A 26,829-nucleotide genomic window follows, 5' to 3' on the forward strand; every position below is an offset into this window, starting at 1 on the left:
GCTGGGAACTGAGCCAATCACATGCAGTTTCTGCCTACAATCTGTTGCACACTGGAATTATGAGCACCCCACTGACCATTTCTCCCCGCCACATCCACATAGAGCCCTGACAGTGAGGCTCAGTTGCCTGGCATCCCTCTGGCCATGCTGGTGATATCAGTCGGCTAATACAGAGTATTGCTGATACCTGCATGTAATAGGGAAGCTATGCACATTACAGTACACATACTCATGATGTCACAGGAAGGGGCGGTGCTTCAGGCTGAGTGTTAGCAGGCAGCTGCCAGTCACTGAGCATCTATGGTGTATTGGTTTCTTTACCTCTATTATATTACCTTTATTTCGTTCATAAAAAGCCGTGGCTGATAGTGGCCTATAAAATAATAACACAGGAAGAAGCTTTCACATCCTGCATCACTTTCCAGAGGAGCCAAGAGTCCCGACACCGGCAAAATCTACAGCTGGCCACACACCATTCAATAATCACTTGATGATCGATATGAAGGACTGAAATTGATCTAAATATATATCCATGATGCTGGCTTTCAATCAGTCGAAAAATAATCCAATACAGTAGAATCCCTTTATAGTGAACGTCAATGGAACAGGAAAATTAGTTTACTATATCAGAATTGCTCTTACACTATTTTTATAGATGCCTTTACTGGGACCAGACGGCCGAGTTTACCATATCCTGAGGTTTACTATATCAGAGTTTACTATAACCAGATTCTACTGTATAATAAAATGTGTGCGTTCCTTCTTTGCATGTACAGTGTACTGCTGCTCCTTAAAGGAACACTTAAGTCAAACAAAAAAAATGAGTTTTACTCACCTGGGGCTTCCAATAGCCCCCTGCAGCTGTCTGGTGCCCTCGCCGTCTCCCTCCGATCCTCCTGGCCCCGCCGGCAGCCACTTCAGAATCAAGCAAGTGATTCTATGCATTCCCAGACACATTAGCACCCTCTATGCTGCTATATGGTATATGATATATGCTATAGTAGCATAGATGGCGCTATTGTGGCCAGGAACGCGAAGAATCACTTGCGTCCCCAGCCTGTCAGCTCCTGTCACCGAAACAGGAAGTAGCTGCCGGTGGGGCCAGGAGGATCGGAGGGAGACGACGAGGGCACCGGACAGCTGCAGGGGGCTATTGGAAGCCCCAGGTGAGTAAAACTAATTTTTTTTGTTTGACTTAAGTTTCCCTTTAAAGAGGAGCTGTTAGGTATAGGGTCTCAGAGAAAAAAAACACATATATCAGTAGCTAAATATTGGCTGTACTTACATTACATATGCATTTCTCTGTCCACGTTTGGATTTCACAGACTTTTTATATAGTATATGCTGAGAATGATGCTCCTGACAGCTCATGGCAGGTTCCATGTTTGTCTGTCTCCTATGAAGCCAAATGTGTCGTCATGTCCTGCCTGCTTCCTGATCACAGAAAAGCTGGTACTGAATAACACTAGTGTGCAGTGAATATTAATGAGCCATGTGGCTAGGAACAATAGCGGACTCCTGCAGTGTACTCTGCCCAGAGATTTATCAGTGCTGTGCGCTGGACTGAGTTACATGCTATTGTAACTTGACCCTGTAACTTCTCATTAGCAGCCGAGGGGAGAGCCCCAGAATGCTTTGCAGTATGGTATGCGGCTTGCGTCTTCTTAAAGGAATACTGTAGGGGGGTCGGGGGAAAATGAGTTGAACTTACCCGTGGCTTGTAATGGTCCCCCGCAGACATCCTGTGCCCGCGCAGCCACTCACTGATGCTCCGGCCCCGCCTCCAGTTCACTTCTGGAATTTCCGACTTTAAAGTCAGAAAACCCCTGTGCCTGCGTTGCTGTGTCCTCGTTCCCGCTGATGTCACCAGGAGTATATAGCACAAGCCCAGTATGGTCTGTGCCTGCGCAGTACGCTCCTAGTGACATCAGGGGAAGCGAGGACACGGCAACGCAGGCGCAGGGGTTTTCTGACTTTAAAGTCAGAAATTACAGAAGTGAACCGGAGGCGGGGCCGGAGCATCAGTGAGCGGCTGCGTGGGCACAGGATGCCTGCGGGGGACCATTAGAAGCCCCGGGTAAGTTCAACTCATTTTCCTCCGACCCCCCTACAGTATCCCTTTAAAGGAATACTGTAGGGAAGGGGGGGGGGGGGTCGGGGGAAAATGAGTTGAACTTACCCGGGGTTTCTAATGGTCCCCCGCAGACATCCTGTGCCCGCGCAGCCACTCACTGATGCTCCGGCCCCGCCTCCAGTTCACTTCTGGAATTTCTGACTTTAAAGTCAGAAAACCACTGCGCCTGCGTTGCTGTGTCCTCGATCCCGCTGATGTCATCAAGAGCGCACAGCGCAGGCCCAGTATGGTCTGTGTCTGCACAGTACACTCCTGGTGACATCAGCGGGAGCGAGGACACGGCAACGCAGGCGCAGAGGTTTTCTGACTTTAAAGTCAGAAATTCCAGAAGTGAACTGGAGGCGGGGCCGGAGCATCGGTGAGTGGCTGCGCAGGCACAGGATGTCTGTGGAGGACCATTAGAAGCCCCGGGTATGTTCAGCTCATTTTCCCCCGACCCCCCTACAGTATCCCTTTAAAGAGACTCCGTAACAAAAATTACATCCTGTTTTTTATCATCCTACAAGTTCCAAAAGCTATTCTAATGTGTTCTGGCTTACTGCAGCGCTTTTCACTATCACAGTCTCTGTAATAAATCAACTTATCTCTCTCTTGTCAGACTTGTCAGCCTGTGTCTGGAAGGCTGCCAAGTTCTTCAGTGTTGTGGTTCTGTGATGCATCTCCCCCCTCCTGGCCCCTCTATGCACACTGCCTGTGTATAATGATCTCTTGAGATACAAAAGGAAGGATGTATACAGCCTGCTTGTGTATGGATGTATTTTCTATGTGTGGACATACTGTACATCAACCTACTTCCTGTTTTGGTGGCCATTTTGTTTGTTTATAAACAAACTTTTTAAAACTGTTTTTAACCACTTTTAATGCAGCGAGGAGCGGCGAAATTGTGACAGAGGGTAATAGGAGATGTCCCCTAACACACTGGTATGTTTACTTTTGTGCGATTTTAACAATACAGATTCTCTTTAAGAGCTTGGGAATACCAGCTTTGCTGATAAGCACACATCAAATGTAAGAGAGATTTTTATCTTCAGTAATGCCTTTTTGGCTTCCTTCTAAACTGTTTAACACAGGAGAATAGAGGTTTAAATTAGCTTTTGTAGCCTGACAGTTACTCTTTAAAGAGACTCTGAAGCGAACAAAAATTGCTATTTTTACCTGGTAGTTTGGCTCAGTAGTCTCAGTAGATGTAAACCACCGCATCCCCGCCGCAAAACGAGGGCTTTAGACCCCCCCAAGTCCCGGGGAAAACATCCACAACTTTCTTGGTCATGGATTTTGATGCCCTGAGAGGCAGAGCTTACAGCTGTAGCTCTGCCTTTACTGACGTCAATCACCGTGCGGATCTCCACCCCTCTCTGTGAAGGAAGACTGAGGGGCGGGGAGAGGCGGAGATCTGCGGCGATTGACATCGGGAGAGGCAGAGCTGCAGCTGAAAGCTCTGCCTCTTTCAGGAAGCGCTGCCCGGATTGTCCCCCGGGGATTTTTGCGGGTCTAAAGCCCTCGTTTTGCCGAGGGGATGGGGCGGTTTACAACTACCAGGTAATAATAGCAATTTGTTTTCGCTTCAGTCTCTCTTCAAGTCTCCTTGGCTGCCATAAATAAAACTGTGTAAAACTGTGCAGGTAACTTTGGGCGCACCATGCGCCACCTTAGGCCATAATAGGAATTGATGGCTTTGGGTGCCGTCAAAAGATGGCGCACAAATGACTTTAAAAATTGCGTAATTTGGCCACCAGCAATAGCTGGCAGCTGGATTACATCATTCCCCACGGCGACTGGGGAGGGGTGGAGCTGTCCTCAGGGTGGGGAAACAGACCCGCCAAAGGTTCTAGCACTTGCTATTGTAATGGGCATATGGTCTACCTGATCATATTAATCAAAAACATAAGTGCAAGTGAAAATTGAAGTGTAAATCCAGTAGCTTTCCTCTTCCTGAAAGTGACAGAAGAGGCACCAGAGCTCCTACCAGAACCACCTGGGAGAAGAGCTCCTGTGTTACCCATCGTGATGAGCTGCTCACCTGGTCGTTCTCTTCAGTGAAGTAATTCCCATACATGAAGCAGCCTCTCTTCGAGGCGTGACCGTGCAAGTCCACATAGAAGGCAATACCACTTTCCTGAGGGGGGATGGAAGGTGTGGACTCCACAACCGAGCCACCTCCCCACTTTTTACTCCCCTGCTGGTCGGCCTCTGTCCTGAGGTCCGGCCCCAGGACCCAGTCCTCCTTTTCCCTGATAAAGTCTGGCAGGACGCCGGCGTCGGGGGCAAGGCCCTGAGGGGGGGTGATGTACTGACCGTCGCGGTCCAGAGCGTTCAGCAGGTTGTTAGTCTTTTCCATGTCGGACAAGGTGTCCTCCAGGGGAGGCTGTGATGGGGAGCGGTTGGAGGTTTTCGGTTGCAGGGTGGAGCTGGAGGTAGGAGGAGACACAAAGCTCCTCCAGTGGGGATCGTTTGCACAGACGCGGTTGTGAACGTGGTGGTAGAGGAGGACTGACTTTGCTCCGTAGACTGACGGGTGAAGCTCAAAGTCAGGGTTCAGATACTGGCGGTTGAGGTTGACGCCACGCGTGTCCGTTCTGTAAGAGAAGCAGGCAGGGAATAGATCAGATTGCTATGCTACTGAAGAATGGAATTTCACAAACAACAAAAACAGAGTACCGGGCATAAGAGCTGCCACTGCTGAGCGGAGAGACTACTGGCTTCCTGGCTGTCATCTTTATCATTTGGTAAGACCGTGAACTGCCATTGTTATTTCCTTTTAAACAATATCAGTTTCCTGGCAGCCCTGTTGGTCTATTTGGCTGCATTAGTGCCTGAATCACACCAGAAACATGCATGCAGCTAATCTTGTCAGATCTGACAATAATGTCATAAACACCTGATCTGCTGCATGCTTGTTCAGGGGCTATGGATGAAAGTATTAGAGGCAGAGGATCAGCAGGACTGTCAGGCAACTGGAACTGTTTAAAAGGAAATAAATATGGCAGCCTCCATATCCTTCTAACTACAGTTGTCCTTCCAAGCAGTGCACATTGGCCAATGGGAGAAGCAGGAAGCCCCTTTATGATTCAGATCTGAGTTATACATACAAAATGTGTGTGTCTGAAATGCAAACTTCCACTGCCCTCCATATTCCATTAAAATCTAAAGGGCAGATGCTTGTGCTTAGACCAGAGTAGGGAGCCTATGGCTCGGGGACGCCAGATGTGGCTCTTTTGATGGCTGCATCTGACTCACTGACAATCCAGGAGGGGTTGATTCACTAAGCTACACTGATCAAGCAGCGCAGCTTAGTGTGGCAGCACAAATAACATTTTCAAAGTAGGCACGCTACTGCTGTAGCATGCACTACTAACTTACTCACGCTCCCCCAAAACTAACGGCTGCTCCAATTGTCCCACTCTGGACCCCGTCAGGTCCAGTGACTTTGTAGGACGAGATCCCTGCACTTTGATTGGCCCAATAGGCTGTCTGTCACTTGACAAGCAGCCTTTTGGGCCAAACTGGGCGGATCTTGTCCTACAAACTGAATGAACCCCCAAGTCAGCTAGCTAATTGTACAAGCTGTTAGTCGGTATTTCTCCTGTCTGGCTTTCAGGGAAATCACTGATTTTGCTGAAACCCAAGAGAAGCTGAAGACGTGTCTGACACTTCTGTTGCCTGGTGGATCAACTGTATACACATCACCATGGCAACAGGGACATGATCTCTCTGCTGCGCATGCACACTGTCCCAGTTTGAGCCATACTGTATGGCTCTCACGGGAATCCATTTTAAAATATGTGGCGTTTATGGCTCTCTCAGCCAAAAAGGTTCTTGACCTCTGGCTTAGACCCTCCCAGTGTAATGTAAGTTTGAAAAGCTTGCAATGAGCCATGTACAGCTAGTCATTAAAGAACAACCGAAGAGAAAGGAATATGGAGCTTGCCATAATTATTTCCTTTTAAGCAATACCAGTTGCCTGTCAGCCCTGCTGATCCTCTGCCATGATGCTTTTAGCCTCAGCCCCTGAACAAGCATGCAGATCAGGTGTTTCTGACATTGTCAGATCTGACAAGATTAGCTGCATGCTGGTTTCTGGTGTTGTTCAAACACTATTGCAGCCAAATAGATCAGCAGGACTGCCAGGTAACTGGTATTGTTTAGAAGGAAACATGTATGGCAGCCTCGGTATACTTCTCACTTCAATTAAAAGTATTACAGGAATCAACACTTGTGGGTTTGATGTCGGCATATCTGCTGCACGACTAATACCGGACCATACCTCGCGTATTCTCTCACTGATGAATCATTTTCCTGAGATCATGTGACCCAAATCTTCCAACCACGAGCTGCCAGTTGCAGAGGAACAGTTTCAGCAACTCACAACATATCATGGCTTCATAAACTGGACCATTAGTAAAAGTAGATCCGTCCTTGTGGTCTATGCCGGTCCTTCAGCCAACACCAATTCCTCAGCCTGCATACATATGAAATCTGCGCCGGGAGACTTGGGCGCAGGATACAGCCGGTATATGGGTGATCCTATTTCTGCACAAGTCTGGGCCGTGCTAATTACTATTCCTCCTCCATGGATAGTGGGGGAATGAAGTAATTCGGCTTCCAGCGATTGCTGGAGGCCAAATCATTCTGTTTTTTTAAGCAACTTCTGCTCCGTCTTCTGACGACGCCGACGTTACTCACTGAGCGCCGCTATAGATGTGATTCCCTTTATAGTCTATGGTGGTGCCGGCTGCGCCCAAATCTAGCAGCGCTGAAAAGCACTGCTCCGCCTCAGCCTTGCTTTTAAGACCACCTCCCTCCTCCCTTCCACTTTGCATTTTTTTGTTTGTGAAGCACAGAAGAGTTAAGATTTGTGATTGGTCTTCCAGTTGGGTGGGTGAAGAGCCCTGAGCTCTGATTGGTCTCACCTGTAATGCCCTCGCACCACCCCGTCCGGGTTCAGCATGGGGATCAGCTTGAAGATGTACATGCGGCGCAGCATGGCGGCTCGCGGGTCGTCCTGCCTCAGAATAAACTCCAGGAAGCCATTAAACACAGAGCTGGACGGAGTCTCTCCGGGGTGGACGCGGCTGCTCAGGAAGAATACCTGCCAAGCAAGACACAACAAGAACTTCAGTTTCTGAAAACCTTATGGTACAATTCATCTGTCATCAGCTTATAAAATAAGCAAAGCAATTTCAAAAATTAGCAAAAAAATGGGGTACCTGGAAAGGTGTCATGATGAGATAAATCAATGTATATCAATGTATGGTCTCAATACTACATAGAACTAGGCTGTGTTTGTTTGTTTTTTCTTACTGTAAGGGTTAAAAATACAGGAATGCAAACAACACTTTCTCTGCAGTTGGTCAGTGTTTTGCTTAAAGCCTCGCACACACACTAGATGGCATTCAGCTGAGGCAGCCAGATGGGGGCTCTTCTGAAGAGAATCTAGCGTGTGTACCGTAACACCCCCCCCCCCCCCCCCCCCCCGTCACCAACAGAGCCATGCACAGGACAAGAACATGTTTCACCATCTCACGCCCCAACATGCATCGTCCCTCTTTTTAGCGCTGCAGCAATAGTAGGCATCAGTAGCCAAGAGGATAGAGACACGTCTGTATAAAACTGGCCCATGACAGTCTTCATACGTGAATACACACTGTAAAGCCTTGTGCTCATGCTAGATGGTTCTCAATCAAGTCGGGCAGTTGGGGGTTGCCTTTGGCAAGAACCTCACACCTGTAAAGTGCCCCCAAACTTGGTCCCCAAACTATCACCCGAGGGATCAAGTCTTGAGCTCTATGGGCAATTCAGTGCACACCACTATTCTCAATGACAATTGATAACTAGCTATAAAACTCCTGGAAGACAGGAAACTGAACAACTTCCCAGCACAGGGAATACATAGAAAGGTCAATAGTTCATAGATGGTGGCTCTGGAAAACTAACCTCATTCAGCTGAGACAACAAAAACATTAAAATTTAGTTTTTAGCTTTTAAACACAAAGTAAAACAGTGCTTCTATTAAGAATCAGGAACCAACTACTAGATCTAAAATCCCCCCAAAAAACAAGCCGCCCCCTGGTCACAAGCCCAATCAGGAAGTAACAAGTATGACAAGAGAACTCACCCTCTTCCCGGAGAAGCGGTATGGCCGAGGATTGGAGGAATCGGGGAAAAGTTTCTCCAGACGGGGCTCGCGTTCTTCCATCATACCATGGCCGGAGGTGACGGTCAGCAGATCCACACGGTGGCCGTCCAGGGAGTAACAGAGCAGCTCCCGGTGGTAGTAGATGGAGTCTGGGGGACAGCTGGGGGGAGAAGGAAACAAACTCAGGTCTTCCTGATGTCTTTGGCAATGATGAGTGATGAGGTACACAAAATATATGATTTTCATACTTGCCGGGAGTTTTTAAAGTGTGTCTGAAGTGAAAAAAAGTTTTCAGTATATACTTAGCTTATATTTCTTATACACTTGAAACAAAAAGAAAAACCGACAGCCCAATATAGACTTACTGCACTAACAATTGTTGGCGAAATAATTAACAGATGTGGATATACTCACAAACACGGGTTACCACATAGGCAACCACTTGAAATGCAGGTGGGGAGCATTAGAACCTGACCCCACTCAGGTTTAAGAAGTCGCTCTCTGTAGATAGAAAGAAGGGGACAGTCCCCTCCACCCAAGGTGGACTATATACTGTGCAAATTTGGACAGAGGCGCCAGGCAGGTTAAAATGATCTAAAAACAACTAAAAAGGAGGAGTACAGGTGGACTTACCTCCTGAAATAATGGACAATCGAGATTGTTCAAATCGCAAATAATTTATTTTGGCACTCCGCAGCGCGTTTCACAGGTATAACCCGCTTCATCAGGCAAGGAGTGCAAGCTCAAAAAGGTCCAATAGTGGCAATGCGCCTCTGCCTCTGTATATTTCTTATACTTCAGACACCTCCAGGCTACTTAACTCATCCGGCCTCCCGTTCATCTTGCCGCTGTATGCTGTGTTCCTGCCCGTGACTGGGAGCAGTTGGAGTCTGGCGCATGCACAGTACACTCTGCGCGTCCCGTGTATCGGGTTCCTGCATGGTCACAGCAGCCATGGCTGAGAGTGCCCTGGGCATGCGCCATCTTGAAAGAATCGGAACAGCACATGCCTAGGACGCTCCTGATAATGGCCGCTACACACAGCTGTGCGGGAGCGAGTATAGAGATGGTGGGACTGGAGTTCCAAACAGGGCATTCAGCAGCAAGGTAGAGGGATGGCCGAAAGAAAGAAGTTGCTTGAAAGATTCTGAACGGTCCCTAGAAAACCGAGGTAAGTATACAGCAAAACCTTTTTTTTTTTTCCATCTCGGGTTTTCTTTAAAAGGAGTGGTCAGAGGTAATTAAAAAACAAAATTCTACTTACCTGGAGCTTCCTCCAGCCCCTGGCAGCAGTCCTGTGCCCTCGTTGCAGTTCCATTCCCAGCTGGTGGCCCGGGGTTCCCTCCGGTGTAGAAGCCAACCTTTCCAGGCCGTCCACTATTGCGCCTGCGCGAGCGATGTCTATAATCGTGCTGACGTGGTCTGGAGTGTACTGCGCAGGTGCAGTAGCTCTCTACAGAGTATGTCAGCGCGTCCGAGAAAGGCGCTCGTGCCGGCGCAGTAGATATGCATCGCCATCTACACTGGAGGGGACCCCGGCCCAGCGGCTAAGAGGGGAGATGCGTGGAGGGCACCGGACTGCTGCCAGGCGCTGGAGGAAAACCCGGGTAAGAAGAATTTTCTTTTACACACCTTGCCTCTGTCCTTTAAAGAGAACCCGAGGTGGGTTTGAAGAATATTATCTGCATACAGAGGCTGGATCTGCCTATACAGCCCAGCCTCTGTTGCTATCCCAAACCCCCCTAAGGTCCCCCTGCACTCTGCAATCCCTCATAAATCACAGCCACGTTGCTGACAAACAGCTTGTCAGAGCTGGCTGTGTTTATCTCTATAGTGTCAGTCTGCTGCTCTCCCCGCCTCCTGCAGAACTCCAGTCCCCGCCTGCATCCCCTCCCTGCTGATTGGAGGGAAGGGACGGGGGCAGGGACCGGAGCTATGCAGGAGGCGGGGGAGCAGCAGAGACTGACACTACAGATGTAAACACAGCCTCACAGCTCGGCTGTGATTTATGGGGGATTGCAGAGTGCAGGGGGACCTTAGTGGGGTTTGGGATAGCAACAGAGGCTGGGCTGTATAGGCAGATCCAGCCTCTGTATGCAGATAACATTCTTTAAACACACCTCGGGTTCTCTTTAAAGATAAATTTACTTTTCTGGAAAAATAAAAATGATGCAAGTATTATGCTAACCATATTTCACTTTATCTTTGAGACAGATCAATTAAAGGCACCAGCTGTTTCATTGCATTTCTACATAATGAAGATTCACAAAATTGGTATAAATTAGCCTAACATTTACATCAACTCTAAATTATTCGCATTTCATTGACCATCAAACTTTAGCCGCACGTTTGGGTGAAGCCAGGGGCATAACAATAGACCTTGCAAGGGATGCAGAGGCAGGGGGCACGTGGCGGGAGAAGTTTCTTTTCCCTGTCCTGAGAGACTGACAACTAAGGGCATCGATTAAAAAAGTTTTCTGCTCTCTGCACAAGTGTTTAAAGTACTGCATCTGATCAGCCACTGATAAGGAATTATACAAAGTTTTGTAGATCAAGATTTGTAGATGATCCCTATTCAGTGTGCAGCAGGATCTTGTGTACAGTGCCCAACCCCCAACCTCTCTACCCCTCCCCAAGTGCTGTGCACTGTAGTCATGCTGGAGAAGGCTGTAGAGCCAATTCTGCCCCTAACCTCTCTTCCCCTCCTCAAGCGCTGTGTACTGTAGTGATGCTGGAGGAGTCTGCAGAGCTAGTTCTGCTCCATCAGAGATGGACAGAGTGAGTGTAATAAGCTGAGGCTGGGAGCACACTCGTCTGTTGGATTTCTGTATGCAATTTCTGCACACCATGTGTGTCTGTATGTGTGAAAACATGCACAGAAGCGAATGTAATTGATTAAGAAAATGCTCCCAGTGCTTCATTGCTGTCAGTTTTTATCTGCATGGGGAAAACACATGCAAGTGTGCACTAGCTAGTTGAGTAACATTGCTTCTCAATTTACATGTGCAGAAAACACACAAGGCAAGTGTCCTCCCAGCCTATAATAACATGTTTTCTTATATCCTGCCTGGCTGCCTTTTCAGTTCCTGTTTTTGGTCGGAGGGGGCCTCAGCTAAAGTTTCACAGGGGGGCCCAGTGATTTCTAGTTACTCCCCTGGGTGAAGCCCTGAAATACTGATATCCATCATTAGCATCCTTCATGCTGGGTACACACCATACGTTTTTCCGCTCGATAGATGGATTCGATATATAATTCCCGTCATGTCTGATATTCCTTCCGATCGATTCTGCGCTTGATTTCTCATAGAAGTGAATGGAAAAATATAAGAAAAACAGGCGGAAGATAAGAGAATAGAGTGCAGAAAAAATGATCGGGTGGAAAATCGAGCGGAAAAACGTATCGGGTGCCCCCAGCATCACAGGCCTCTGATGCTAATGCTTTAAGCTGTTTATCTGCTGTCTGTATAACCCGTCCCTTAGCACTCTCCAGACCTCAGTGATGGAGATAAGGGGAGATGTAGCCCGCTGACACACGACAGTGGCCTGGAATAAAGGTGTCCATACATTACTCGATTTGGTAGCAATTTAGATTGATCTCAGGTGTGCAACGGTATTGCCGTTCAATTTCTGGCTTTTTCGGTGCCTGTTATTCTACCTATCACCGGGTTACAGTGTGTACAAGGCTTAAAAGCAATTAAAAGGAACCCAGGTGAGAGACATAAAAAGTCAAACACTGCAATACTGCAGATCGAGCGATTTTCAATCCATTCCCTGCTGGAATGTACCGTATTAACTATCGATGTGCAGGGTGTGGCGGGAACATTGGGTGGAAATCTATAAGTGTATGGCCAGCTCGCTGAGTCGTCTGAACCGAACGTGGGCCGCTACGGGGGACAAGAGGATGGCTTTGTGATGATGCAGGCATAGGGTGGCTTCAGGGGGACCGGTAGAAGCCCAGGTAAGTTAAGCTGGCTTTTTGTCAATTACTTTAGGTTTCCTTTAAAGTGTAACTGTCGGGCATAAAATCAAAAATCAATTCTTTATTTTTTATCTGGTAAACAAGTAATAAGGATGCTAATCAGGCAATCCAAAAGTTAAAATCACTGTTACTTTTCTTGTTGATAAATTATCATTCCCCAGTTTACCTGACTCTTATTTAATTGGTACACACAAAATTTGGTACACAAAAGAGAAGTTGCAGGACATGCTGGGTTGTCCTTTTTTGCTTCTCTAGTTCAGGGCTTTTCATCCTTTTCACTAATTGTACCACTTTTATCGCCTGAACATTTTCAAGTACCACCAGTGTGCCTGCGCAGTACATTGGACGCAATCAGGCTTAGCGGTTTCTGCTGGAGCCTGAACGGAGAGCAGCTACTGTGCGTGCGCACACACCAACAAGGAGAACTAGGGCTCCCAGTGCTTGATCCCCTCTAATGAGGAGGAAGGGGGAAGCCTCTTTAGGATCTAAAGGCCTCCCCCTCCCCAAGGTAAGTACCCCCAGGGTACATCACTGCACCGTTTGCCTGGCTGTCTCCTCCCAACTGATCTGAGATCCGAAGTATGCCACAGAGCAGCACAGCTAGGAGAGAGGGAGGGGGAGCCAAACTTTGTGGAAGCAGGACAGGACCAGGACAAGTGGCAGGTGGTCAAATAAAGTGGCAGGCAAACCTGGTTTGTACCACCTGGCCAACAGCAAAGTACCACCGGTGGTACGCGTACCACAGGTTGAAAAGCCCTGCTCTAGTTCCCCTCAGACTTAACTAATGCAGCCTGATTGGCTGAAGCCTCTTTCCCTCCTGCTTTCCCCTCCCACACCTCTGTTCCTCTCTGATTGGCCAAAATTTCTCATGCTGAGACAATGCACTTTCTATAGTGAAGGGTGGGCAAATCAGGCAAAAGAGTGTAAGGGCGGATATTACATCAGGGCTGGCTTCAAAATAGCCACAGTAAATATGGAAACTGTCTAGAATAGGATTCTCTACTTTTCCTGTATAAAATTCACAGGAATAATAACGTGGACAGTGCAATACATGTGTCATGTAAGTAGAGCAAGTATTTATCTACTTATATATTTGGTTTTTTTCCTGAGATAGTATGGCTGACAGCTCCTCTTTAAAGCAAACCTGTAGTTTTTTTTATGGAAGTTAGATACTTGCCTATGTAAAAAGGAAGCCTCTGGAGAGCTGGCAGTCGCGCTCCCAGCCGCTCCGTGAGCGTGCGCTGTGCTCTGTCCACAAGCCCTTGTCAATGAAGTTGGGAGGTCCTAACACTGGAACTGTGAGGTGGAAGGATACCTATTCCTGAGGCTTCTCTCTACTGAGTATCTGAATTGGGCACATTTTCCTTACAGGTACACTTTAAGCACACTGTTCCGCTACCTTAAGACATGGCTCTTGTGCAGCTGTGATTCAAGCCCAAATTCTTCAGTACCAATGCACGGAAATGTGATGTGTAAATAAATGATGGAGGTGAGGTAATTTCCCCGCACACGAATCAGAAGCAGTATATTTAAATCAATGGTCTGTCATTCTTGTGTGTGGGCAATGGAGAGGAATGTGGACCTAGTGGGTTTAGTATTTACAGTAAAGCTTCATAGGATTGTCGAGAGTGCCGGCCTGGGGAACCCACCTGCCGGGAGACACCGGCCCGGGGAACCCACCTGCCGGGAGACACCAGCCCGGGGAACCCACCTGCCGGGAGACACCAGCCCGGGGAACCCACCTGCCGGGGGACACCAGCCTGGGGAACCCACCTGCCGGGGGACACCAGTCTGGGGAACTCACCTGCCGGGGGACACCAGCCCGGGGAACCCACCTGCCGGGAGACACCAGCCCGGGGAACCCACCTGCCGGGGGACACCAGCCTGGGGAACCCACCTGCCGGGGGACACCAGCCTGGGGAACCCACCTGCCGGGGGACACCAGCCTGGGGAACCCACCTGCCGGGAGACACCAGCCTGGGGAACCCACCTGCCGGGGGACACCAGCCTGGGGAACCCACCTGCCGGGGGACACCAGCCTGGGGAACCCACCTGCCGGGGGACACCAGCCTGGGGAACCCACCTGCCAGGGGGACCCCAGCCTGGGGAACCCACCTGCCGGGGGACACCAGCCTGGGGAACCCACCTGCCGGGAGACACGAGCCTGGGGAACCCACCTGCCGGGAGACACGAGCCTGGGGAACCCACCTGCCCGGAAACGCGAGCCTGGGGAACACACCTGCCGGGAGACACCAGCCTGGGGAACCCACCTGCCGGGGGACACGAGCCTGGGGAACCCACCTGCCGGGATACACGAGCCTGGGGAACCCACCTGCCGGGAGACACGAGCCTGCAGTCGCTGAATCGGTCGTCCAGCCCAGCCAGCATCTCCTGGCTCTCCTCATAGGAAAACGGAAAGCAGAAAGCGAAGTACGTGGTGGCTCCCCGGCAATCCAGGAAACGGTGGACAAACGACAGAGTGAACTGATTGTCCACCATCTGTGGGAAGAACGACAAGATGTCAGCAAAAACAAATTCTGCAATCAGATGGTGCAGACAGAGTGTACACACAGGCAGGGCTCGCACTCGGGCGGGAATCGCACGTCTGTCAGTTTTCTATGTGCATTTTTCTGCACAGTATGCGTGTTCTTTATGCAGAAAAATATGCATGTTTTTTAACAGCAACTGACATAATTGATAGCGAAAATGCAAACAATATGCAGACTTATGCTGCAGAAAGTTTTTTTTTTTTTTTTTTTAATGCGAAAAATGCATTCAATTGTGAACAAGGGCATTGATAAACATGAGTTCTCAATTTAAAACGGTTTTTTTTGTTCAGAAAACACATGAAAACAGGCATGTGTGACCCCTGCTTGTCACACGATGTGGTGGTCACATGACGTCACACACAGGAACTGCTGTCCAGAGCAGCCGCAGCACCCAGAAACAATGGCGTGCAGAAGTGTGAGCTGTGCAAAGTGATTAGAAATAATCCTGCAATACTGTATTCACGTTACAAGGTGACCAATACTGAGCTGCAGGTGCTGTGCACTAGCGATGGTCATGTCCACGAGTCATGGAGGAGCTTGCCGGTTGTTTGATCAGCTGATAGATTTGCCAAGCACTGATTGGCTGTGATCACATCCTGCTTTATCACATGATCAATGGTAAAGATGCCCACACATCCAGTGATGATGCGCAGATCGTCTAACAGACAGATCTCTTTCTGATCCAATCTGATTGGAAAGAGATCTGTTGGCTGTCCATACACCGCAGGCCAATTCCTGATCGATTTCAGCTTGAAATATCTTGAGAAACAGACTAGTGACGCTGCCTGGCGGCTGTCCCCCCCAAATGTAAATGTGCCTCCCTCCCCGTGCACTGTAATCTCACTTGCTCCAGGTGCCGTGACTGTCCAGCTGCTACCGGCCTCCTCTGCTGACCGCCCCCCCCCCCCCCCCTTTCCGGTGCCTGTGCACTGTAATCTCACTTGCTCCAGATGCCATGACTGTCCAGCTGCTCCCGGCCTCCTCTGCTGTCCGCCCCTCCTCCCCCGATGCCTGTGCACTGTAATCTCACTTGCTCCAGATGCCATGACTGTCCAGCTGCTCCCGGCCTCCTCTGCTGTCCGCCCCTCCTCCCCCGATGCCTGTGCACTGTAATCTCACTTGTTCCAGTTGCCATGACTGTCCAGCTATTCCCGGCCTCCTCTGCTGACCGCCTCCTCTCCCCCCCCCCCCCCCCCCCGTTGCCTGTGCACTGTAATCTCACTTGTTCCAGTAGTTGCCGTGACTGTCCAGCTGTTCCCGGCCTCCTCTGCTGACCGCCTCCTCTCTCCCCCCCCCCCCCCCCCCGTTGCCTGTGCACTGTAATCTCACTTGTTCCAGATTCCGTGACTGTCCAGCTGCTCCTGGCCTCCTCAGCCTGATTGGTCCCTCGCTACCGTCCTGCTCCTCCTGGATTTCCTGATATAGCTTCCAGTAGCCGGGAGCATCTGTAGCCAGGAGCGTTCTGCGCCTGCGCAGTACTACCACACAAATGCAGAACACTCCCAGCTGCGCGATGGGGGAATGCGTGCAGCTGCACTACGCCTTCTGGCCAAAGTTACCGGGAGCATTGCGGAGGATCCAGGAATCTGAGGACGTCGGCGAGGGAGCGATCAGGCCGAAGGGGGCTGGAGGAAGCCTCAAGTATGTATGGATTTTTACTTTTAAGTGATCTCAGGTACACTTTAAGGTTGGAATTATGCTTTATTTGCAGACAGGTTGATTGTAATAAGAATGAGCTTTGCCTAACCTGGAAGGTGGGTCTGTCGCGGACGCGCTCCCAGCGTGATCGGATGGGGACGGTGCGGACGAACGGAGCCATACCCTGCGCGTACAGCTTGCTCTGCTTGTTCATATTCATGATGGTTATCTTAATGAGTTTCCCCGGGACTCCTCCCCGGACGCTGAAATAGAACCAGGACCTGTGGAGACACAATTAAAGGGAAACTCTGGGATTAGGGAGGATAAAGGCCACGCAAATTATCAAGAGTTGGTGCAGGATTATGCAAATTTTTTTTATACAAATGGTAATGGATAAACTGAATTCCACCCAGGTGAGATCTGATTGGTCTGTTTTCAAACTGCTTTAATTTGCATATTAAATCTGCATAATCCTGCATCACGCAGTCATACAAAACTCTATATAAACTTTTACCTCCATACATTTCCTCATTAATCTCCAGATACCTCCCCACCCGGAACCTCCATTCCTTACAGGAGACCCTTTTGTCCTCTAACCTAGTCACCTCCTCCTGATGCTCACATCCAGGACTTCTCACGGGAAGTCCCTTTCCTTTGGAACTCTCTCCCCCAGCCTGTCATGTGAAGGAGTCATGCTCCAAGCCTGGAAACCTTCAAACACATGCTAAGAACACACCTTTCAGACAAGCCTATAAATTGCTATAGGTAGCATTGGAAGTTCCCTGCCTCATCCACTAACCCCTGTGTATCCTTCCACCCCACTACCCTCTCTAGATTGTAAGCACACAAGGGCAGGGACCTCCTCCTATTGTTTCTTATTTTGCTGTAATTTACCATATGAACATGTGCCAATTTCAGCGATATCACAATCCACACACTAACTATGTATGTATTTGTACTTGTATTGCTGGATGTTGTGACTGTACAGTGTCTTGAACTTCTCATGTATATATGTTCCCCAATATTTGTTCTGTACTATGTACAGCGTTAAGGAAGATGTTGGTGCTATTTTTTACTGACCATTCTGATTCAGGATGCAAAGTTAATGTACATAATCTTTGGATACTGTGTTGCTAATAATACGCATTGTGACATTGCTGAAACCGGCTTTTGTGCTATATAAACACAGTGTAATCCGGTAATGAGGTCAATGGACTGTAATCGCCTCTGTAGCGGATTAGCGCTTTCTCTGGTCTTTCTTTTGCGGCTAAACACAACGGTTTTGTTCTTGCAGCCATAATACAAATAATCTGCTTCTCCTGTTATCTCCTGACGGCTTCAGCCAGCTGGCCGACCTGTCTGGAGATGGACCTTACCAGTGTTGCCAACTCATCCCTTTAATTACTGACACATCTAAGTTATACATGTTCTGGGGCTATTTGCACATAATCAGTGCCTTAACTGCATCTACCTAGCCACAAAACCTGTATAATTCATATGTTAGTAATTAAAGGGATGAGTTGGCAACACTGAACCTTATGCATTGTGCAGATAGTTTCAGATGTTTTCCTAAAGCGGGATTAAGCAAAATAAAAATACATAGTAAAATATAAAAAAGGGAACCTAAACTGAATTTTATAGTTTACCGATTCCTTGCCCCTAAAATAGAAAGCCAAATAAGTTTTATTTTACAAGGTTTATAGCTACAAGTTAGCGTCCATGATTTTCCTCCCCTAGTGCCAGTTCAGGATGCCTCCATTCCAAGCTGATCAACACAGGGCAGAGCTGGGATGTATTTGCCCTCCCAGGTATTGAGGAAGTCCCAGAGTGGTGTCAATGCAGCTCTCCAATTGGTTAAGAGCCCCAGAGTGCACCCCTCCAATTGGCTGCAATCAAGTCCAAAATGACTGCGATCATGCCTCCTTCGACCACAAATTTGGAGGGTAAGGAGGGAACCGCACTTGTCCCTTTCATACTTAAAGTGGTCTGAAAGTCAGCATTTCTACTTTGCTCTAAAATATTCCTCACAGCTTTAAAGAGACACTGAAGCGAAAAAAAAAATATGATATAGTGAATTGGTTGTGTACTATGAATAATTACTAGAAGATTAGCAGCAAAGAAAATATTCTCATATTTTTATTTTCAGGTATATAGTGTTTTTTCTAACATTGCATCATTCTATAATATGTGCACTTTACACAACACTCAGCATTCAAAATGAGTCTTTCAGAGCAGTCTGTGCACTAATGACCTCTCCTCTAGCAGAGGAAAAGAAAACAGTTGAGATAATAAAAGTCAGATAACATCCCTCTCCACGACTAATCTTAGTCAGAGAGTTAATGACTTTTTTGCATAGAGATAACAACTGGAGTTTCTTAACTCTTCCTGTACTGGAAACAATTAGACTGATGTATCTGATCTTAATGTTTTATTTCTTAGCTGTACTACACATACAAATCATAATATCATTTTTTTTCGCTTCAGTGTCTCTTTAAAGCTACTGTTCCAAATTTTTTTAGCAGAACATAATTGATATGGTTAAACAAAGCACTTTGTTCTGCTATTCAGCTTCAAATCCGCATCCAAACTGGAGATAACAGTATATTTGCTTACATTCCAATGTTGACACATGTGTATCTAAAGGTGCATACACACACACTACCGCTGGCAACGACGGGTCCACCGGACCCTCCGGCTGGGCGGATGTTCAGCCGACAGTAGCACGTGTGTACTCGCTGTCGGCGGACTGATAAGGCCTTATCAGTCAGGGTCTGTGCCCCGCCCCCTCGCAGCACACTTACCGGTTTCCATTCTCGAACTCTGTCTCCGCACAGTCCGGCTTGGTCCACACATTGAACTCGTAGTCGGGAGTCTGCGAGGATCCGCTGAACACTGTGCCGGTTCCCCCAGTGGCGGAAGCGTCGCCATCTCCGTCACTCCGCTCTACCTTCTCCACGCGGGCCAAATTCCCTGAATCAAACTTGGAGCTGAAGAGTAACCCTCCGCAGCGCACTTCCATCACGAGATGGCGGGGGCGGGAGCGGGCATTCTCTGATATCGGAGAGAGGAACAGGAAATGCTATAACCTGGCTACATTGGTACAAATAAGCATTCATTTTATAAACAATATACTTTGAGAACAATATAACAACATTTCAACCTTAGAACAGGTACACTTTGTGGTTATTCCTCTTGCCACTAATGTCCAAGGCCTGAATTCAGTACTTCTGTGGGTTTACCCCAAGCACTCAGGTTCCCTTCCACATCCCAAACACATGCTGATAGTTGGGCCCAAAATCCCCTCTCCTTCTACACAGCTCTATAGAAGAGGACGTACTTTAGTGGTACAACATTTCCAACTCATTCACTCATTCAGCTGCATGGAGTAGAAAGCAGGGATCAGTGCCTGGAGTCCACAGTGTTGTTTTAAAGTAGACCTGACCTCTTGCACAGGACAGAAAGAAGACACAGAGAAATGCACCCTGTATGTATTTGGAGAGTTTAGCCTGTCTAATTCCACCTCATCTGTGACTAATCACAAGTTGTAATTTGATCTCTCAGCTGTGTCAGCTGACTGCCACAGCAGATAAGCTCATTTGAAAGCACAGGCTGTTAACAATATGTATGCTTCCATGAAAGCAGGAAGTAGAAACAGTGCAGACTTATTGCAGGGTTTGTATCAGCTGTAACAAAGACATGTTTTTCTGTAAAGGTCATTATGCTATTGCTTATCTTTTACAGCAGAGAGGAGGTTCTGAGTTCAGGTCCGCTTTAATGGTTAATTTATCAACAGAAACAAAGATAAGACACTCAGGTAGGTAACTGAGGATGATAAACAGACCAAGAAGGAAAGAATCTCAGGAAGCAAAGGGCAAAGCACAAGTCAGAGGGCCGATTCACACTGGAGCAATGTTCAAAACTCTGTAACCGTGTATCCCTATGGGGATCATTCTCACTGCAGCGTTTGTGATTTGTATAGATTGCAAACGTGATGCATGCAGCATCTCAGGAGCGAGCGCAATGACACGGGAATCTCAGGAGCGAGCGCAATGACACGGGAATCTCAGGAGCGAGCGCAATGACACGAGAATCTCAGGAGCGAGCGCAATGACACGAGAATCTCAGGAGCGAGCGCAATGACACGGGAATCTCAGGAGCGAGCGCAATGACACAAGAATCTCAGGAGCGAGCGCAATGCATCTCAGGAGCGAGCGCAATGACACGAGAATCTCAGGAGCGAGCGCAATGACACGAGAATCTCAGGAGCGAGCGCAATGACACGAGAATCTCAGGAGCGAGCGCAATGACACGAGAATCTCAGGAGCGAGCGCAATGACACGAGAATCTCAGGAGCGAGCGCAATGACACGAGAATCTCAGGAGCGAGCCCAATGACACGAGAATCTCAGAAGCGAGCGCAATGACACGAGAATCTCAGGAGCGAGCGCAATGACACGAGAATCTCAGGAGCGAGCGCAATGACACGAGAATCTCAGGAGCGAGCGCAATGACACGAGAATCTCAGGAGCGAGCGCAATGACACGAGAATCTCAGGAGCGAGCCCAATGACACGGGAATCTCAGGAGCCAGCGCAATGACACGAGAATCTCAGGAGCGAGCGCAATGACACGAGAATCTCAGAAGCGAGCGCAATGACACGGGAATCTCAGGAGCGAGCGCAATGACACGAGAATCTCAGGAGCGAGCGCAATGACACGAGAATCTCAGGAGCGAGCCCAATGACACGGGAATCTCAGGAGCGAGCGCAATGACACGAGAATCTCAGGAGCGAGCCCAATGACACGAGAATCTCAGGAGCGAGCGCAACGACACGAGAATCTCAGGAGCGAGCGCAACGACACGGGAATCTCAGGAGCGAGCCCAACGACACGAGAATCTCAGGAGCGAGCGCAACGACACGAGAATCTCAGGAGCGAGCGCAACGACACGGGAATCTCAGGAGCGAGCGCAACGACACGAGAATCTCAGGAGCGAGCGCAACGACACGGGAATCTCAGGAGCGAGCGCAATGACACGAGAATCTCAGGAGCGAGCCCAATGACACGAGAATCTCAGGAGCGAGCGCAATGACACGAGAATCTCAGGAGCGAGCGCAATGACACGGGAATCTCAGGAGCGAGCGCAACGACACGAGAATCTCAGGAGCGAGCGCAACGACACGGGAATCTCAGGAGCGAGCGCAATGACACGAGAATCTCAGGAGCGAGCGCAATGACACGAGAATCTCAGAAGCGAGCGCAATGACACGAGAATCTCAGGAGCGAGCGCAATGACACGAGAATCTCAGGAGCGAGCGCAATGACACGAGAATCTCAGGAGCGAGCCCAATGACACGAGAATCTCAGGAGCGAGCGCAATGACACGAGAATCTCAGAAGCGAGCGCAATGACACGGGAATCTCAGGAGCGAGCGCAATGACACGAGAATCTCAGAAGCGAGCGCAATGACACGGGAATCTCAGGAGCGAGCGCAATGACACGAGAATCTCAGGAGCGAGCGCAATGACACGAGAATCTCAGAAGCGAGCGCAATGACACGAGAATCTCAGGAGCGAGCCCAACGACACGGGAATCTCAGGAGCGAGCCCAACGACACGAGAATCTCAGGAGCGAGCGCAATGACACGGGAATCTCAGGAGCGAGCGCAATGACACGAGAATCTCAGGAGCGAGCGCAATGACACGAGAATCTCAGAAGCGAGCGCAATGACACGAGAATCTCAGGAGCGAGCGCAATGACACGAGAATCTCAGGAGCGAGCGCAATGACACGAGAATCTCAGGAGCGAGCGCAACGACACGGGAATCTCAGGAGCGAGCCCAACGACACGAGAATCTCAGGAGCGAGCGCAATGACACGGGAATCTCAGGAGCGAGCCCAATGACACGAGAATCTCAGGAGCGAGCGCAATGACACGAGAATCTCAGGAGCGAGCGCAATGACACGAGAATCTCAGAAGCGAGCGCAATGACACGAGAATCTCAGAAGCGAGCGCAATGACACGGGAATCTCAGGAGCGAGCGCAATGACACGAGAATCTCAGGAGCGAGCGCAATGACACGAGAATCTCAGAAGCGAGCGCAACGACACGAGAATCTCAGGAGCGAGCGCAATGACACGGGAATCTCAGGAGCGAGCGCAATGACACGGGAATCTCAGGAGCGAGCGCAATGACACGAGAATCTCAGGAGCAAGCGCAATGACAAGAATCTCAGGAGCGAGCGCAATGCATCTCAGGAGCGAGCGCAATGACACGGGAATCTCAGGAGCGAGCGCAATGACACGGGAATCTCAGGAGCGAGCGCAATGACACGGGAATCTCAGGAGCGAGCGCAATGACACGGGAATCTCAGGAGCGAGCGCAATGACACAGGAATCTCAGGAGCGAGCGCAATGACACGGGAATCTCAGGAGCGAGCGCAATGACACGGGAATCTCAGGAGCGAGCGCAATGACACGGGAATCTCAGGAGCGAGCGCAATGACACGAGAATCTCAGGAGCGAGCGCAATGACACAAGAATCTCAGGCGCGAGCGCAATGCATCTCAGGAGCGAGCGCAATGACACGGGAATCTCAGGAGCGAGCGCAATGACACGAGAATCTCAGGAGCGAGCGCAATGACACGGGAATCTCAGGAGCGAGCGCAATGACACGGGAATCTCAGGAGCGAGCGCAATGACACGGGAATCTCAGGAGCGAGCGCAATGACACGGGAATCTCAGGAGCGAGCGCAATGACACGGGAATCTCAGGAGCGAGCGCAATGACACGAGAATCTCAGGAGCGAGCGCAATGACACGAGAATCTCAGGAGCGAGCGCAATGACACGAGAATCTCAGGAGCGAGCGCAATGACACGAGAATCTCAGGAGCGAGCGCAATGACACGAGAATCTCAGGAGCGAGCGCAATGACACGAGCATCTCAGGAGCGAGCGCAATGACACGAGAATCTCAGGAGCGAGCGCAATGACACGGGAATCTCAGGAGCGAGCGCAATGACACAAGAATCTCAGGAGCGAGCGCAATGACACGAGAATCTCAGGAGCGAGCGCAATGACACGGGAATCTCAGGAGCGAGCGCAATGACACGGGAATCTCAGGAGCGAGCGCAATGACACGGGAATCTCAGGAGCGAGCGCAATGACACGGGAATCTCAGGAGCGAGCGCAATGACACGGGAATCTCAGGAGCGAGCGCAATGACACGGGAATCTCAGGAGCGAGCGCAATGACACGGGAATCTCAGGAGCGAGCGCAATGACACGGGAATCTCAGGAGCGAGCGCAATGACACGGGAATCTCAGGAGCGATCGCAATGACACGGGAATCTCAGGAGCGAGCGCAATGACACGAGAATCTCAGGAGCGAGCGCAATGACACGAGAATCTCAGGAGCGAGCGCAATGACACGGGAATCTCAGGAGCGAGCGCAATGACACGGGAATCTCAGGAGCGAGCGCAACGACACGGGAATCTCAGGAGCGAGCGCAACGACACGGGAATCTCAGGAGCGAGCGCAACGACACGGGAATCTCAGGAGCGAGCGCAACGACACGGGAATCTCAGGAGCGAGCGCAATGACACGGGAATCTCAGGAGCGAGCGCAATGACACGGGAATCTCTGGAGCGAGCGCAACGACACGGGAATCTCAGGAGCGAGCGCAACGACACGGGAATCTCAGGAGCGAGCGCAACGACACGGGAATCTCAGGAGCGAGCGCAATGACACGGGAATCTCAGGAGCGAGCGCAATGACACGGGAATCTCTGGAGCGAGCGCAATGACACGAGAATCTCAGGAGCGAGCGCAATGACACGAGAATCTCAGGAGCGAGCGCAATGACACGAGAATCTCAGCAGCGAGCGCAATGACACGGGAATCTCAGCAGCGAGCGCAATGACACGGGAATCTCAGGAGCGAGCGCAATGACACGAGAATCTCAGGAGCGAGCGCAATGACGCGAGAATCTCAGGAGCGAGCACAATGACACGAGAATCTCAGGAGCGAGCGCAATGACACGAGAATCTCAGGAGCGAGCGCAATGAGACCAGAATCACACACCTGAGGCATGTCATGAGGCGGAGAACATGCATCTGTGTCCCATCTCCCCCTTCCCCACCCGCCTCAGGTTCTCTTTAAATATAGTATTAAGAGGTTGAGGATCAACAAAACATACAGGCAGGCCAATTTGAATTCTTCAAAAACACAAAAGATACAAATGTCAGCCCCCATATTGCTCCCAGTTTAGTTACTGTGCAAGTTTGTCTTTGGCTATCTGTGAGGCGGTGCGAGATGCCGCCACAGGTGGATCACACTGCATCACAGCACCTTTTTATAGCCTCCCACAGCAGACAGCACTGACAGGGTAATAAGCACAAGACCCCCCACCCCACAGTAACGTAATCCCTGCTGCACAGGAAGCACATCACCAGGATTCCCGTCTGTCCGCACATGAGCACCACGTCACACAGCGCAATTTCCAACATATTTCATGCTGAACTGGAAATCAGTGTACAGAGTGTTAGCCAGCAATGGAGCACTCTCTGACCAGTTTCTCTCGGGAAGGGAAGGGGGGGCGTTTAGGTGATCTATCAAATACTCGATCTGGCCATACATCAAGTGATATATGTCCACATTAAAGGACAACTGTAGTGAGAAGAATAGGGAGGCTGCCATATTTATTTCCTGTTAAACAATAAATACCAGTTGCCTGGCTGTCCTGCTGATCTATTTGGCTGCATCACACCAGAAACAAGCATGCAGCTAATCTTGTCAGAAACAGCTGATATGCTGCATGCTTATTCAGGGTATATGGCTAAAAGAGGCAGAGGATCAGCAGGATAGCCAGGCAACTAGTATTGTTTAAAAGGAAATAAATAGGGCAGCCTCCATATCCCTCTCAGACACAGCAGAGGAGAGACAGAAAGTTGTTTGGAGGAAACAGAACAAACAGAAGTAGAGCAGCATCCCCTACCTCTGAGCTGAGCAGCAAAGTGGCCATGCAGGAGGAGAGAGAACATTCACACATCACTCTGACACTCAAAATGTCACAATGAAAGCAGTGTTTAAAGACAGCAGGGTCTGGTATTCCTCCCTGGCCTTGTGGAGAGCGATCCTGCCGTATTCCCTGTTCACAGATATACTAACCACTAATAATAAGTAGAGGGAGTTGCAGCGTTCCCCTCCGGTGCTGGCGTTCTGCGGGTCGCAGAGCTTCTATGTCGTGCGCTGCAATGACTCCTGGCACTGGGGACAGAGCTGATCTCCAGCCAGACACACACAGAGGTCACAGCCGCCTGTCACCATCATCCACAGAGGGGATCAGATAACATTCACCAGGCTCTGGGGACTCGCACACCTGTCCTATAATTACCTCTGTGTACATTATAAGCACAGGCCACAGGCTGCTCCCATCACACCTCCCATGTAATCACCATCAGACGGAAACACACCTGAAACAGCCTCCCCCTGTAGCCTGCCCCCCCCCCCCCCCCCCCCTCTGTGTACATTATAAGCACAGGCCACAGGCTGCTCCCATCACACCTCCCATGTAATCACCATCAGACGGAAACACACCTGAAACAGCCTCCCCCTGTAGCCTGTCCCCCCCTCTGTGTACATTATAAGCACAGGCCACAGGCTGCTCCCATCACACCTCCCATGTAATCACCATCAGACGGAAACACACCTGAAACAGCCTCCCCCTGTAGCCTGTCCCCCCCTCTGTGTACATTATAAGCACAGGCCACAGGCTGCTCCCATCACACCTCCCATGTAATCACCATCAGACGGAAACACACCTGAAACAGCCTCCCCCTGTAGCCTGTCCCCCCTCTGTGTACTTTATAAGCACAGGCCACAGGCTGCTCCCATCACACCTCCCATGTAATCACCATCAGACGGAAACACACCTGAAACAGCCTCCCCCTGTAGCCTGTCCTCCCCTCTGTGTACATTATAAGCACAGGCCACAGGCTCCTCCCATCACACCTCCCATGTAATCACCATCAGACAGAAACACACCTGAAACAGCCTCCCCCTGTAGCCTGCCCCCCCCCCCCCTCTGTGTACATTATAAGCACAGGCCACAGGCTGCTCCCATCACACCTCCCATGTAATCACCATCAGACAGAAACACACCTGAAACAGCCTCCCCCTGTAGCCTGTCCCCCCCTCTGTGTACATTATAAGCACAGGCCACAGGCTCCTCCCATGTAATCACCATCAGACAGAAACACACCTGAAACAGCCTCCCCCTGTAGCCTGTCCCCCCTCTGTGTACATTATAAGCACAGGCCACAGACTGCTCCCATCACACCTCCCATGTAATCACCATCAGACAGAAACACACCTGAAACAGCCTCCCCTGTAGCCTGT

General features: G+C 49.7%; 1 protein-coding gene across 2 annotated transcripts in view; it reads right to left on the bottom strand.

The window, feature by feature from the left end:
* Nucleotides 1-26,829, bottom strand: part of AGBL5 (AGBL carboxypeptidase 5) — a 104,682-nt gene that overhangs the window by 60,408 nt on the left and 17,445 nt on the right. For both annotated transcript variants that reach the window (XR_011031297.1, XM_068279868.1), the window contains exons 3-8: nt 19,238-19,487; nt 16,546-16,717; nt 14,582-14,748; nt 8,250-8,430; nt 7,045-7,223; nt 4,155-4,710 (exon numbers count right to left, since the gene is read on the bottom strand). Coding sequence is in view for 1 of the 2 variants with exons in the window: in XM_068279868.1 (XP_068135969.1) it covers nt 4,155-4,710; nt 7,045-7,223; nt 8,250-8,430; nt 14,582-14,748; nt 16,546-16,717; nt 19,238-19,455 (1,473 nt within the window). In the remaining variant the exon portion in view is untranslated. The remainder of the gene's footprint in view (nt 1-4,154; nt 4,711-7,044; nt 7,224-8,249; nt 8,431-14,581; nt 14,749-16,545; nt 16,718-19,237; nt 19,488-26,829) is intronic.

This window comes from Hyperolius riggenbachi, chromosome 4 (genome assembly GCF_040937935.1).
Source record: "Hyperolius riggenbachi isolate aHypRig1 chromosome 4, aHypRig1.pri, whole genome shotgun sequence".
Lineage (NCBI taxonomy): Eukaryota > Metazoa > Chordata > Amphibia > Anura > Hyperoliidae > Hyperolius > Hyperolius riggenbachi.